Source organism: Poromitra crassiceps, assembly GCF_964638095.1.
Source record: "Poromitra crassiceps genome assembly, chromosome: 6".
Lineage (NCBI taxonomy): Eukaryota > Metazoa > Chordata > Actinopteri > Beryciformes > Melamphaidae > Poromitra > Poromitra crassiceps.
Window position 1 is genome coordinate 51,713,316 of NC_139627.1, and position 15,162 is coordinate 51,728,477.

General features: G+C 43.2%; 1 protein-coding gene across 1 annotated transcript in view; it reads left to right on the forward strand.

Moving 5' to 3' along the window:
• Positions 1–2,214: 2,214 nt before the first annotated feature.
• Positions 2,215–15,162, forward strand: part of LOC310777968 (ATP-binding cassette sub-family C member 12-like) — a gene marked incomplete at both ends in the record, with an annotated part of 65,075 nt that continues 52,127 nt past the window's right edge. Inside the window, 7 exons of the mRNA XM_083638299.1 lie at positions 2,215–2,271; positions 6,041–6,183; positions 7,924–8,070; positions 8,807–9,278; positions 9,527–9,667; positions 12,282–12,518; positions 13,717–13,890. Coding sequence (XP_083494425.1) covers positions 2,215–2,271; positions 6,041–6,183; positions 7,924–8,070; positions 8,807–9,278; positions 9,527–9,667; positions 12,282–12,518; positions 13,717–13,890 — 1,371 coding nt within the window. The remainder of the gene's footprint in view (positions 2,272–6,040; positions 6,184–7,923; positions 8,071–8,806; positions 9,279–9,526; positions 9,668–12,281; positions 12,519–13,716; positions 13,891–15,162) is intronic.

The window sequence follows — 15,162 nt, forward strand, 5'->3', positions numbered from 1 at the left end:
TCGAACAGCGTGTAAAACCGTTATGTGTTATGGAACTGTTATATCTCTGTGGCTAGAAAAAATATTTTTTCAATGGAATATCTTAGTTTCAACTGCTAACAAGGGGCAGCTTTGTGTTACGTGACCATTTGCATTTAAGAGACTTGCTGCTACCAGTTGTTAGAACTGGCGGAGCCTGCGGTGATGCATCTACAAGCTGAAAGAGTGCATATCGCCACCTATCGTAGCAGAGGCAATGATTCCATCAATAAATCAATTTCCCACCCGTGCTTGTATACTGAGACAAGGACAGTAGTCCGAGTAAATAGCCTAATCAATCTATAAGCATAGCTCGACTTAACTGTGCATGTAAACGTACCGACTGTCTTTAGGACCCTGGCGCTCATATACCCTATGTAGCTGACATACTGTTTGTCAAACATGGCTGTAAAGCTAAGACTCATGTGGTTCTAATTAGCCCAATTTCATTCAGATATCTTGATGTGAGAGGTCAAGGGACCCAATTGGGTAGTCATGTCCATTTACATTTGTCAAAAACTTTGCCGAATTTGGAGCTAAGTTACACCCGCTTCCCAGCGAGCTAGGATAACATGGCTGGTACATACGGATTCGTCTGGATGTCTAGCATTTTTAAGGGGGCTCAGATTAAATTTACGGGGACTCAAGCCCCCCTAAAAAGAGTATAAAACCGCCTATATGCTTTCAAATAAATTGCTGAACTAGAAAGTTGACCACAAAGGGACTTAAGTTAACCCTCTTCTGATCCAAAGTCAGACACCCTATCCATTAGACCAGGTGGTTTCACTGCTGGAACAGCCTAACAGAACTTCATCTAGTAGAAAAAGGTCTTAGTTGCCCCGGGTACGGAACGCAATCTTCACACTCATCAAACGAACCAGACCTGGGATCAGATTGGGGACATTATGTGTGCATGTAAACCGTCCCTGCTGGTCCCCAGTGTGAAACCACTCTGTTTTCATCCACACTGCACACAAAGTACATTTCAGTGAGTGAAGGCTGGTTTCACAATGGTCTGCTGAAAGTGGAAAGTTTCTCTGTGCACACAGAACAGGCCATTTTCAACGAGCATGATTCATGACATCACAAATACTGGAGCTAATCCCTTTCCAGTAAGCAGCAAGCCTTTGTTTATATGTATGCTGTGATTGGTTAGTTATCTTCTAGATAACCTGATTAGTTGCTTTGGAATTCTTTAATGAGGCATAAGGAGGGGAAGTAATTTTAATCATTTTAACAAGATAATGTAACCTTTTTTGTGGGGGGGAAACATCAGACAAATTATTATTATTATTAAAAGTAGAGTATTTTTATTTACATCTTAATACATGGCTTTAGGGGGGTCTTTATAAACTCAGAAAACTTGTGATACAGAGCATAATTGTCTTAATGTATGTAATCAACTGGGGAAGTTTCATGGTGATCTATTAGTTAAAAACCTTACCCTATCCACTTATACTGTGTTGATGCATGGTGTCTGCAGCAGTAGACAGATACATAACTCCATCAAAATGAAATATATTGGGGGCGGGGGGTCCATTGGTATGATTTTTTTACTCTTAGTTGCCTGTTTTATTCTGTAGATTTTTGCTTTGCCTCTCCATTGTTTTTTCTAATTGTTACTCTTCTTATCTCTTATTTTTATGTAAACTTGTAACTTTGTTTAGAAATGTGCTATACATAAAGTGTATTATTATTAGTGTTATTGTTATTATTATTATTATTTACAATATTAAAAGGGACAGCTCACCCTAAAATCCAAAATAGATATTTTTCCTCTCACCTGTATAGTGCTATTTATCCATCTATATCGTTTTTTGTTAGTTGCCTGAGTTTTGGAGATATCGGCAGTAGAGATGGCTTCCTTCTCTCCAATACAATGGAACTGGATGGCACTCGGCTTGTAGTGCTCGAAGCACCAAAAAAATACATTTGAAAAACTCAACAGCATTGTGTCTTTCCAGAAATCATGACCCGGTTACTCAAGATAATGCACAGACTTTGTTGTGAGCAGTTTCATGTACAAACTATTTATTTTGTAGGAAGTAGCAGCTAGCGAGTGTAGTTCGGTCAAAAGAAAATCTCCAAAACTCAGGTAAATAACACAAAACGATATATGGGGATAAATAGCACTGCAGGTGAGAGGAAAATATGTATTTTGGATTTTAGGGTGAGCTGTCCCTTTAACTTCACATGATGGACCAGGGGCCCGGGCACGTCCCCGTGTATGCCTTTGTCGAGAGAGTGATCAAGGTGACAGATACCAGGGCAGAAACAATTCACTTAAGTGCCCTATTGGGATCGAATAGCTAACTAGTTTGCATCCCTGTACTTTGAGGTCAAAAACAGGTTGCACCTCTTCTGTGAAGCCTATAAAGGCAGTGACGTCACGGAGAGCAGCTCATTGCTCCAGGACCGGCCTTTGGATTGAACAGCCGGTGTTACAGCTTCTCCTCTCCTACACACAGAGGTACTGCTCTCTTGCATCTACATTACAACAAAAGAGGCTAGTTTAGTTTAATGTGACATAAAGGGACACTTCACCGAAAAACAATGCTGATTTATTTTGCACATGATCTCACACATGTCCAAAAACTCTAAACAGTTTTGCAGGCATTCATTTAGTCTGACAGTTATGGAGAGTTGATTTGAGTTAAGTTGATGCCAGTGGTGTCATCGGAAGATTTGTGATTAATACAACCCAATAAATCAGTGCCTTCTGATGACATCTCTGGCATCAAGTCAACTCTCAATAACTGTCAGCCTAATGTCTGTAAAACGGTTTACAGTTTTTGGATATGTGTGAGATCATGATGTGCAAAAATACATCTGCATTGTTTTTCAGTGAAGTGTCCCTTTAAGTTTCATTTTGCTCTGGTTCATTTAATGTAGTTCTGTTTCCTTTAGCTCAGTTATGTCACTTTAATTTCATTTAGCTCAATTGTGTCACTTCGCTTTATGTTTGGTGTAGGCTGTACGTATATTCTTATCGTAAGGTCACTCTGGAGTTACTTCCAGTGTTTTTGCTGGGGGTACGGGCCCCACTCTCTTATGGGTTACGCCTACTGATGCCAAACTCAATGCAAAAACATGTCCGTTTTACTGTTGTCTTGCTTGTCACCAAGTGTGTCCGACTGCTATAACATGACTGTTATGAATCAGTGGGGTCTTTTGTAATATTCAGGCTAAAAACCCAAGCTCAGACCACGTACGTGTCTTGTTTAGTTACAAAATTCCCATCCGCTCATTGTTTTGAATTACCCCCAGTTCCAGGTCCCGCGTGCCCCCCTTGCTCGCGTGACGTCAGAGTGACCTTACGAATCTCACTTAAGTTCAATTTACTTGACTTTGGATTCTAGTTCTTGATCATTTTAATTTATTTGAATGTAGTTTAGTTGAGCTCTGTTCTGTTTTGTAGTGAGATACAGAATGGGAAGTTCTAAACAGGACAACTGAAATAAGGCCAAACTTGTGCAGTGTCTGTGGTTAGTTTGCTATATTGAAGTCCTTTTTAATACATGTTTGCAATTGCCAATTGTCCTGACTCCCCTGCCCCGTCTCCTAACCCTGCACTACCTGTATGTTTTGTCTGCCCTGTGTGTTAAGTCTAAGACTTGCTGTGTGACTTTTTTTTGCTAATGCTTCTTAACACTGTTTATATTTGTTTTTATTTGTACCTATTCTACTTTGTAGAACACCCGCTAGCTAGCTGCTGCTAGTTTCATGTAGGAACTAGCTAACAGCTGAGTGTAGTTTGGTCGAAAGTAGTTCCTACATCAAACTGCTCACTACAAGATCTATGGATTATCTTGAGTAACCGGGTCAATGATTTCTGGAAAGAGACACTGCTGTTGAGTTTTTCAAATTGTTTTTTTTGCACTTTGAGCACCACAAGCCGAGTGCCATCCAGTTCCATTGTATTGGAGAGAAGGCAGACATCTCTACAGTCAATATCTCCAAAACCCAGGCAACTATCCCAAAACAATCGAGATGGATAAATAGCACTACATGTGAGAGGAAAAATATGTATTTTTGATTTTAGGGTGAGCTTGCTGTCCCTTTAACTTATCTGATCTGATCTGATCTTATCTTATGTCAACTCCTCCACCACCAATGTGCAGCATCCACCTGGGCCATGCACGGTGGCCAGATGGTGAAGATAAGAAGGGCAGCAGTGGAGGAGAAGGATGGGATTCAAGGGATCTCTTTTGTGAGTACAGGACAAACTCTCCAGAGCACACCACTGTCTCTCTCTCTCACACACACACACACACACACACACACACACACACACACACACACACACACACACACACACACACACACACACACACACCACACACACACACACACACACACACACACACACACACACACACACACACACACACACACACACACACACACACACACACACACACACACACACACACACACACACACACACAGCTACACACACTCACACCTCTGTACCTCATATCCAAGTCAATCCAAGCCTTTATTGGCTGATAACCATTTGAATAGAGCAGTATGTCTGCCCCTCCCATTCAGCCGAGAGTGTCTTTTCAATCAGCTGATACTTTTGCACCCCATTCAAGCTGAGCCCAGTGGCTATCAGCTGATTGGACAACTGATCACTAAAGCCGTGTGGCATTCCTGTGGCAACTGAAAATATGTAGCCTGATTTATCTGAAACTGCACATGTGCATTGAGCATTGGTATATAGGCACGGACTGACCAAGCCGATTTTTCCGATCTATTATTATTATTATTTTTACGTGGGAAGCTGTTTCTGACCATTTATGCCTTGCATCCTGGTGTGGGTGGGGAGGGGGGGTCGCGGGTGGGACATGCCTGCGCCATCCTGGGATTTTTTTTTTGTGTCAGTATATTCCCTACCTTCCTTGTCACATCAATGTAACAATTTCTCAAAATGCCTCCGAGTGACTGAAACAGCTGTAGGCTACAATTCATTATTCATGATTTCAATTGTGAAAACCGTTTCCTGCTCAGTGCTCGGTTGCTGTTTCCAGCATCTGCAATTGTGTCAAGCTAACTACAATTAGCCAGAACAAGACCGGAGGTAGGAAGGTTTTGCCTTCAAAATAAAAGCATAACTATCACACACTGTTGATCATCTGATAAAAAAAAGTATGCCATGATTGCAACTTAGCCTCACACATAAAGATCAACACTAAATGTTAATGCAGAAAACTTCATATTGTTGACATTTAAGCTGTACATTGATGTAAAGAAGAGGTTACAAATTGACAGATTGACATTTTCTCAATATCGGTAAAATAAAATGAGGAAAACTCCGTTTGTCTGGATCTATTTATCTCCCCAAAGAGTTGGCCAATCAATCTAAAACTGCACATGTGCTTTGAGTATTGGGAAAGGCAAGGACTGACAAAGCTGATTTTTCCATTTTCCCAAATTTACGATTTTTACGAGCATTTTTGGAAATATAGAGTACCGTATATAGAATATAGAAGTATAGAGTTGTGTTGGCATACGTTTCCCTCTGTATGGTGACCAGAAGAAAGGCTCGATACAAGGGTGTTCGGGTAGTGCAGTGCTATGTTCCCTGCCTACCAAGACAATGGTTGCAGGTTCGAGCCCCCGTGTTACCTCCGGCTTGGTCAGGCGTCCATACAGGCACAATTGGCCGTGTCTGCGGGTGGGAAGCCATTAAGACTATGTGTCATTGTTGCTGCACTAATGCCTCCTCTGGTCAGTCGGCCCGCCTGTTCGGGGGGAGGGGAACTGGGGGGAAATAATGTGATCCTCCCACACGCTACGTCCGGCCAGTGCGGCCCCTCGCTGTCAGGTGAGAAGAAGGGGCTGGCGACTGCACGTGTATGAGAGGAAGTATGTGCTACAACTCTCCCCAGATTGGCAGAGGGGTGGAGCAACGACCAACATTGAACGCTACCTGTTTCTCACATTCTCTGTTTGTCTCTCTCTCTCGGTCTTTCTTTCATTTTCTCTCTATCTCTCATGTATTCCTTCTCTTTCTCAGCAGAGGACAGAGGACAGTTACAGATGGAAGAGTGACTCTCCAGCTGTCAGTCCAGAAGGTCACAGACAGGAGGACCCGCCTCCTTCATCCAGCACATACCAGCACAGCCTTAACACCCTCAGACCCTTCCACCACTCCTCACAGTCAGTCTCCTTAGTCTCCTCAGTCTATGCCTATTTTACATTACAGACTATAGCCACCATACTCTGTCTATGCCTATTTTACAGTACAGACTAGCCACCATACTCTGTCTATGCCTATTTTACAGTACAGACTAGCCACCATACTCTGTCTATGCCTATTTTACAGTACAGACTAGCCACCATACTCTGTCTATGCCTATTTTACAGTACAGACTAGCCACTATACTCTGTCTATGCCTATTTTACAGTACAGACTAGCCACCATACTCTGTCTATGCCTATTTTACAGTACAGACTAGCCACCATACTCTGTCTGTGCCTATTTTACAGTACAGACTAGCCACCATACTCTGTCTATGCCTATTTTACAGTACAGACTATAGCCACCATACTCTGTCTATGCCTATTTTACAGTACAGACTAGCCACCATACTCTGTCTATGCCTATTTTACAGTACAGACTATAGCCAGCATACTCTGTCTATGCCTATTTTACAGTACAGAATAGCCACCATACTCTGTCTATGCCTATTTTACAGTACAGACTAGCCACCATACTCTGTCTATGCCTATTTTACAGTACAGACTATAGCCAGCATACTCTGTCTATACCTATTTTACACTACAGACTATAGCCACCATACTCTGTCTATGCCTATTTTACAGTACAGAATAGCCACCATACTCTGTCTATGCCTATTTTACAGTACAGACTAGCCACCATACTCTGTCTATGCCTATTTTATAGTAGGCTATCTGTAGCGTGTTTTACCCAGTGTCGTGCACATATACACACACATACATTTTGGGGGGCAGGTGCTCAAGTGGGGCGGCAAGGCACCTCTCTCATAATTATTTATGAAAAATAAAGTTACAGTCAGCCCGGATTAATAGGTGCTCGAGGGTGACCACACTTAAAGTGCTCCCCTCCACTTTACATGTTAAAAACATGAGATTTAATATGGCAATAAAGACCATATAGCTTTGCATAAACATATTGCTAAAGTAAACATTTTAAATTTTCCAAAGACCCCTTATAATCACAGATTAAGCATGCGTTGTACGAGTACAATATCTGAACAGACACGTCTTCACTCCATCTGTACACATGATTTAACTTACACCAGGGGTGTCCACACAAGGGCCAGTTTAGATAACGTGAAAATACCTGGGGGCCACAGCTTCATATAAAATCATCATATAATTTGTTTGACTCCTGTTTACCATCTGAAAACATTAGTTCCCCCAGCAGTTTCTTGGTGCTTGTCTACAAACTGTATGATAGTGCTGCTGTCACCGAAAAAAAGGCAAAGTGAACTTGCTTGATTAACCAATACTGTGTGGAGGGCCACATGTATATTTTTAGACACAAGCCGTGGGCCACTTAAAATCGGTCCGTGGGCCGCTAGTGGCCGGACTTTGGACATGCCGTGAGCTGCAGGGTGGGCGAGGCCGCGAGCCCACGCAGCTAGTTACCAAAGAAGGAGTTAGTTGCTTTTTACATTGTGAGACTTTGCGGGCTTCCCGCTAGTTTCAGATACTTTATCATTGTGTTATCATCAGCCATATTCAAGCACTTGGACATAATACAACGTCTTGTCTGTAAGTAGTTACAGAAATGTTACTTTTCCCACCAGTGACCAGCTAAAATCATTCTAATAGATTCCTGTATGACAGCTATGCTATTGGTTGGTTGGATCCCTTCAAAGAGCTGATATTTGGTCATGTTTCTCTGTCTAGGCCCCACCCTCTGGACAATGCAGGCTTCCTGTCCTTCAGCACTATGGGGTGGATGACCCCTCTGATGTGGGCCATGTTTAGGAACAAGATGGACATCAGCTCTCTCAGCCTGTCTCCTGTGGATGGAGCCAGCATCAATGGAGAAAGGTCTGAGTCTTGCCTGTTGTGTTGACAGAACTCAATATTATTAGATTGGTTTAAATAATCAAATAAGCAATTAAATGTCCCATCTTATACAAAGTGCAAATAAACCGCCAAACTCTATTTAAAAGAAACTGTAAATTCAACGAATCGTTATCTCTGCCAGGGGTTATGTGTTCGGTCGTGTGTGTGCGTGAGTGTGTCTGTGTGTGTGTGTGTGTGCGTGTGTGTGTGTGTGTGTTATATGACTCCAGTTGGGTTTGGCCATGGCCATGGTTAGGCATAGCGGTGCCTGGCGGAGATCTGAACTCTACTGGAGGCAATTTTCTAGTTGATTATGAAATTAATCAAACTATTAATCCCAGTCAGTTACATTTACATTTTTAGAAAGCCCCAGCCATGTCCTCAGTCAGGAGGTGGATGGAAGAGGTTGCTTGTTTTAGGAGATTATATAGAGAGATATACATTTATGGTATATGGTTTAATTGAAGGATTTGCATTGTGATAGATATATTTAGAAACAGTTTAGAAACGTTTTTTTTTGTTTTGGTCCGAGTGAAATGTTATATCTAAATATAGCTGAACCGTTTGGTTTGAAACAAGTAAAGCTATTTTTATAAGCATTTTACAAAATGTCTATGGGAAAATAAATGGCAGATGAAAATCTCTGGTACAGTGCTGAAGCAGGAAGTAGGCAGTCACTTTGCCTCTCTATATTGTCCCTCGTTGGTTACCCCGCGAGGGCTCGCAGACGCAGCTCGCACGCTACGCACACTCGCCCGGCCTCGCCCGCCACGCAAGCTCACATACGTAGCTCGCCCGCTACGCAGGCTCACATACGTAGCTCGCCCGCTACGCAGGCTCACATACGTAGCTCGCCCGCTACGCAGGCTCACAAACGTAGCTCGCCCGCTACGCAGGCTCACATACGTAGCTCGCCCGCCACGCAGGCTCACATACGTAGCTCGCCCGCTACGCAGGCTCACATACGTAGCTCGCCCGCCACGCAGGCTCACATACGTAGCTCGCCCGCCACGCAGGCTCACATACGTAGCTCGCCCGCTACGCAGGCTCACATACGTAGCTCGCCCGCTACGCAGGCTCACATACGTAGCTCGCCCGCTACGCAGGCTCACATGCGTAGCTCGCCCGCCACGCAGGCTCACATACGTAGCTCGCCCGCCACGCAGGCTCACATACGTAGCTCACCCGCTGTATTGCATTTCCAACCTTCAAGTGTTTTTGTTTTTTATTCTCATCAAGTATGATGTATAGTCACGAGTCATAATGAAGTGATAGGTCTGTCCGTGTTAAAGTGATTATGGGAACTATACCGGATTAACAGGGCTAAATGTGTGCCATCTGACTCTGTGTGTGTGTGTGTGTGTGTGTGTGTGTGTGTGTGTGTGTGTGTGTGTGTGTGTGTGTGCGTGCGTGTGTGTGTGCGTTATGAAGCCTTCAGAGACTCTGGGAGGAGGAAGTGGCAAAGGTGGGGCCGCAAAAGGCCTCCTTGCTTCGAGTGATACTTCGCCTCCAGAGAAGCAGGCTGCTGCTGGGTGTCTGTGTCGTGGCCCTCTTCATGTTGGCAAATTTTGTGGGGCCGGTGAGTCATCATCAATGCATTTATTAATTTCATTTGGATTCTGGATTTTATTCTGATGCTGCACTCATTGGAAGTCACTCTTGATAGAGTCAGATAGATTAGCAGTAACATATCAGTAACTCTTATGTGATGAAGATAAACGTTATTGTCCCCTAGACTCTACGGGACAATAACGTTTATCTCACCTCTAGGGCCTAGAGGAAATGTGTCTTGGGCAAAAAGTGTGTATAGCCGCATCACAAGATTACAAACGACGAACAACCAACGAACAAAGTTGCCTAGAGACACTACAGCACAGAGACACTACAGCATAGAGACACTACAGCATAGAGACACTACAGCACAGAGACACTGCAGCACAGAGACACTACAGCACAGAGACACTACAGGACACTACAGCACAGAGACACTACAGCATAGAGACACTACAGCACAGAGACACTACAGCATAGAGACACTACAGCATAGAGACACTGCAGCACAGAGCCACTACAGCATAGAGACACTACATCACAGAGACACTACAGCACAGCACTCGAGGTAGAAGAGTAAAAGAGAGAGCCACAACCAAGAGGTAGAATATAAAAGAATACAATCATAAAATTATTAAAATCATAAAATCAATTTAAATCAATTAAAAGAGCATAACAAGAGCTTGAAGCTACAATACCTCCTTTCGTAGATCATCTCCCCCCACATCCTATGGGATGCTACAACCGTGAGGTAGGGCTGGTTGTTTGTTAAGTAGTGTAATTGAAGTTGGGAGGAAGGCGAGCTTATAGCGGTTGCTCAACTAGCTCTATAACGTCTTCCTTAAGGTAACAAATCACATTCAGAAAATATAATGTGTGATGGATCCTTCAGAACTCTATGTGCCAGACTGATTACCTTTTTCTCAAAGATGGTCTGAAGAGACACTTTCATGGCTGTTTTTGCAATTTTTTCGATTCTAGATTTAAAGGGAGACTAACCCCCCCAGATTTCTTGCAAAACGGTATTCTACTTGATTTGAAAACTCTGCAGGCAAGATGGCCGCCTATACTCCCTTCTTTAGCTGGCAGAATTCCTCCCCCATAAACTAACATAACTTGGCCAATAAGTACGTAACATACCAAATAAAACAAACGGTAATGTCTTCATTTGATGTAGAATGCAGAGGACATGTAACTGTTTAGTTAAACTTGCATTCCAGGAATATTGTGCTCTAAAGATAACGTAAGTGGCTCGAGACTCTTTCGTCCTGAAACCCACTCACTTTGCGCCAGAACACAATCGATTTGGGGGTGGAACACGCCAGGATTGGCCAACGCCAACGCCAGTGCCCAGATCTGTCAAATCAAATCATCGACAGAGACGCTATGGCCCGCCTCCCAGTATTTTCAGTGTATCCCAGATCTGTCAAATCAAATCATCGACAGAGACGCTATGGCCCGCCTCCCAGTATTTTCAGTGTATCCGAGATAGAGAACGATAATGATAAACGATCAATATAGCCACGTTATAAACAACAAACTAACGCTGGTGATCCGTATGGAAACAGTGTTACTCGAAATGGTTAAAAGCTATATCAATTTGGTCATTCAGTGGCGTTTTGTAATGTTGTTATGTAACATAACTAACTAGCGGCTAATATTAGCCACAGTAGGCGATTACCCATGGATGCATTGCTCTTAAAGGGCTTGCGCCGCATGAACTACAGTAATAATCAATGGGGGGGGGGCACGCGCAAATACCACCGTGACGTCACGATGTACCAAATCTCCCATTCATTTGAGGGCACAAAAAAAGCATGTTTAAACCCATAGAGGGAACTTATGCTGCTGAAAATGATACAAATGGTACAATGGTAACAGTTTGGTCTCAAATGTGGAAATTTTGACCAGAATTCTTCACACACCACCCCCAAAGTCATATATATTGGTTAAAAGTGTTTTGGGGGTAAGTTACACTTTAAGCTGGACAGTAAGAGTGACGAACCATGCAGCCATACCGTATCTACTAAGACTTACCAGTACAACATTATAGAATGTTGTCATGATGTTGGTGCTCACTCCAAACAGTCTGAGCCTTCTAAGAAAGTGAAGTCATTGTGCCAGTTTGGCACACAGAGAGTCAACCTGGACGTTCCATTTTAGCATGCTATCCATACATTGCCCAGATATTTGTAGGAGCCGACCTGCTCACTTTCCATGTCCCCAATGACCACAGGGTCATGAACTCTCACAGCCTTGGGATCAAAGATCATTCCTTTAGTTTTAGTAGTATTTGGAATGAGGTGATTACTCCCACACCAGGCTTGAGAGGTGGCGATCTCTCTGTGATACACCAAAGGGCAGTCGTCACCGCACAGCAGACAAAGAATAATCGTGTCATCAGAGAATCTTATGACATCCATCTTCTTGTTTGGGACAAGACACATTTGTGCTACTTTTCAACATAACCGATGTCAGCAACAACATATATATAATGACATACGAGTATAGACAGTGTGTTTATTCTCCCCACCCCACACATAGACACTTCCTGTTATGAAACCGTGTTTAAAGCTATATAATATATATCCAGTGGTATTTTCAGTGCTGTAGTGTTCCAGACCTCTCCTGTCTCCTCCCAGGCTATCGTGGTCCATAAGATCTTGAGCTACACTGAAGACCCTGAGGCGTCCACAGTGACCCACGGTGTGGGTCTGTGTTTTGCTTTATTCAGCTCATATCTTACCGAAAGCTTCCTCGCCAATTCGGCGTATGCGGTGAACATGCGCACAGCAGTTAGGCTCAAGAGTGCCTTCTCTGCGCTGGCCTTCCAGAAGATCATCTCTCTCCGGGGACACAGCGGACTGTCTATGGGAGAGGTACAGACTGTGTTACATTATTACTTTTTTAAAGATATTTTATTTTCAATTTAATTTTAACAAAATACAAACAAAACAAACGAACAAGCTCAGACACAGGAAAGAAAAGAAAAGGAAAAAAAAAGATATCTACAATAATGTGGTGCTACCATCCATATAGGGTGCTTATGTGCTTGTAAGAAATGTTGTGTGTGGGGTCCCACTCAAGGGGTCCAAGAGGAACCAACTGGGCAAGTCACCCACCGCCCCCAACCTCGTCGAGGTCGGCCAGAAACGGGTCCCAAATAGTTCTAAACTCATGAAGTGAGTTGGTTCTCAGGAATCTGAGCCTCTCCATCCTTATGATCGAGACCATGTCCGTCAACCACAGTTGGAAAGGAGATGGAGAGGGGGACTTCCATTCTTTCAGGATACGTTTTGTGACAACAGTTGTCCCCGGTGTCAGAGACTGTTGCACATTACTTAACTAAAATGTTACCGTGATTTATCCAGGGATGTTTTGATGAGAACCATGCCTTTGATATTTTCACATTCATACAATTACACACTGTCCCACCTGGACACTAATACCCAGTACCACTACCACCACAGTCTTCTAATGTCCGACATTCTGAACGGATCAGAATCAGAATCACTTTTATTGCCACAATATGCAAATTACATATGAGGAATTTGTCTTAGTGTCTGTATGCAGCGTAGCGGTCATGTCAATATTCAGAGATAAAGAAGTAGGAAAAATAGCTAAAAGTCAATACACAACGTTGCAAGTGCAATCCAATACTATATACACAAGTGGAGGAGTGTTCAATAGACATTACATATGAATTTACATTGAATTTCCATGAATTTAGAGTCTGAGTTAAATAGGCATTATATTGAATATGAGTTGGTCTGAGCGGTGCACGATGTGGTTAACAAGAGTAGTCTGATGGTGTAAAGTTCAACCATAGCCCTCTACTATCTGCCACTGGGAGCTGCCCAGTACAACCACAGTCTCATACTGTTATAGCGACTAAGCAGGTCCCATTTCCAAATGTCATAGTTTTGTTAAACCACGGGGGAAGAAGGATTACTGGGGAAGACCTCTTTTATCCAAAGCGATTAGTGGACGATTGTAAGAAGTTTTACTCTAGCATTATTGGTTCTCTCTCTCTCTCTCTCTCTCTCTCTGCCTTTCTGTCTCTCTCCTTCCATCCAGATGATCAATGTTCTGACCAGTGATGGCCACAGGGTGTTTGATGCGGTGGTGCTTGGCAGCTTCATGGTGACCATGCCTGTGTTGCTGATCGTTTCTTTCATCTACGTCTGCTACATCCTGGGCTACACTGCTCTGCCTGGAGTCTTCACCTACCTCATCTTCATCCCCATTCAGGTCTATACAGTAATATCTGTGCACCAATAACAGATCAGTAGTTACGTTGCACGGTTATAAAAGAGATGGCTTCATCAAATTTCCTTAAAAGTAAAACAAGATGACATTAGCTACATAGATCAAGTAGTCACTGATGTGAATGAAACAGATTATAATGAAACAAAGTGATCAGCTTACCCCAGCAAGCAAAATTACGGCATGACGACGTCTTTCAGTGACGTCCAGGACTAGGTCAAATCACAGCTGATTTGGGGATGATTTAGCTAGACGTCTACGCCAGGACATCGAGCTGACGTCGAAATGTGACGTCACTGTGTCACTGTCATGTTGTGAACTTTAACCCCAGAAATCCAGAGTGACAGACAGCGAGAGAAAGAGAAAGAGAGAGAGAGAGAGAGAGAGAGAGAGAGAGAGATTGGTGTGTGTGTGTGTGTGTGTGTGTGTGTGTGTGTGTGTGTGTGTGTGTGTGTGTGTGTGTGTGTGTGTGTGTGTATGTGTGTGATGCTCTTTGAGCTGGTGAATGAATGAGACAGAGAAGAGATAGGGAGGAGGGTGCTATGTGATTGGCCACCGCTGTGTGACGTGGAATTGCATTTCTCCAAAAGTTGAATATTCCCGCCGGAGTGCCGCTTCATTTTTTTTAAGGATAATTTAGTTTTTTTCCCAACCTGGACTCTATGTTCCACACTGTGTGTCTAATAACCTGGACCCTATGTTCCACACTGTGTGTCTAATAACCTGGACCCTATGTTCCACACTGTGTGTCTAATAACCTGGACCCTATGTTCCACACTGTGTGTCTAATAACCTGGACCCTATGTTCCACACTGTGTGTCTAATAAAGTCATCGTGACACCAACCTGGACCCTATTTTCCCACACTGTGTGTCTTATAACCTGGACCATATTTTCCACACTGTGTGTCTAATAACCTGGACCCTATGTGTGTCTAATAACCTGGACCCTATGTTCCACACTGTGTGTCTAATAACCTGGACTCTATGTTCCACACTGTGTGTCTAATAAAGTCATCGTGACACCAACCTGGACCCTATTTTCCACACTGTGTGTCTAATAAAGTCATCGTGACACTTTCTTTTTCAAATTGGTCGAGTACTCACCGAGATAGCCTTGTTTACAGCTGGAGCAATGTGCTCAAACAAATAAACAGTGTAACTACACAGGGCAATAGCACAGCGCATCGTCAATACACGCTCGCTAATAAAAACTGCTTGTTTTGCCGGCTGGGAGGCTCAAACTGTCAATAGTGTGG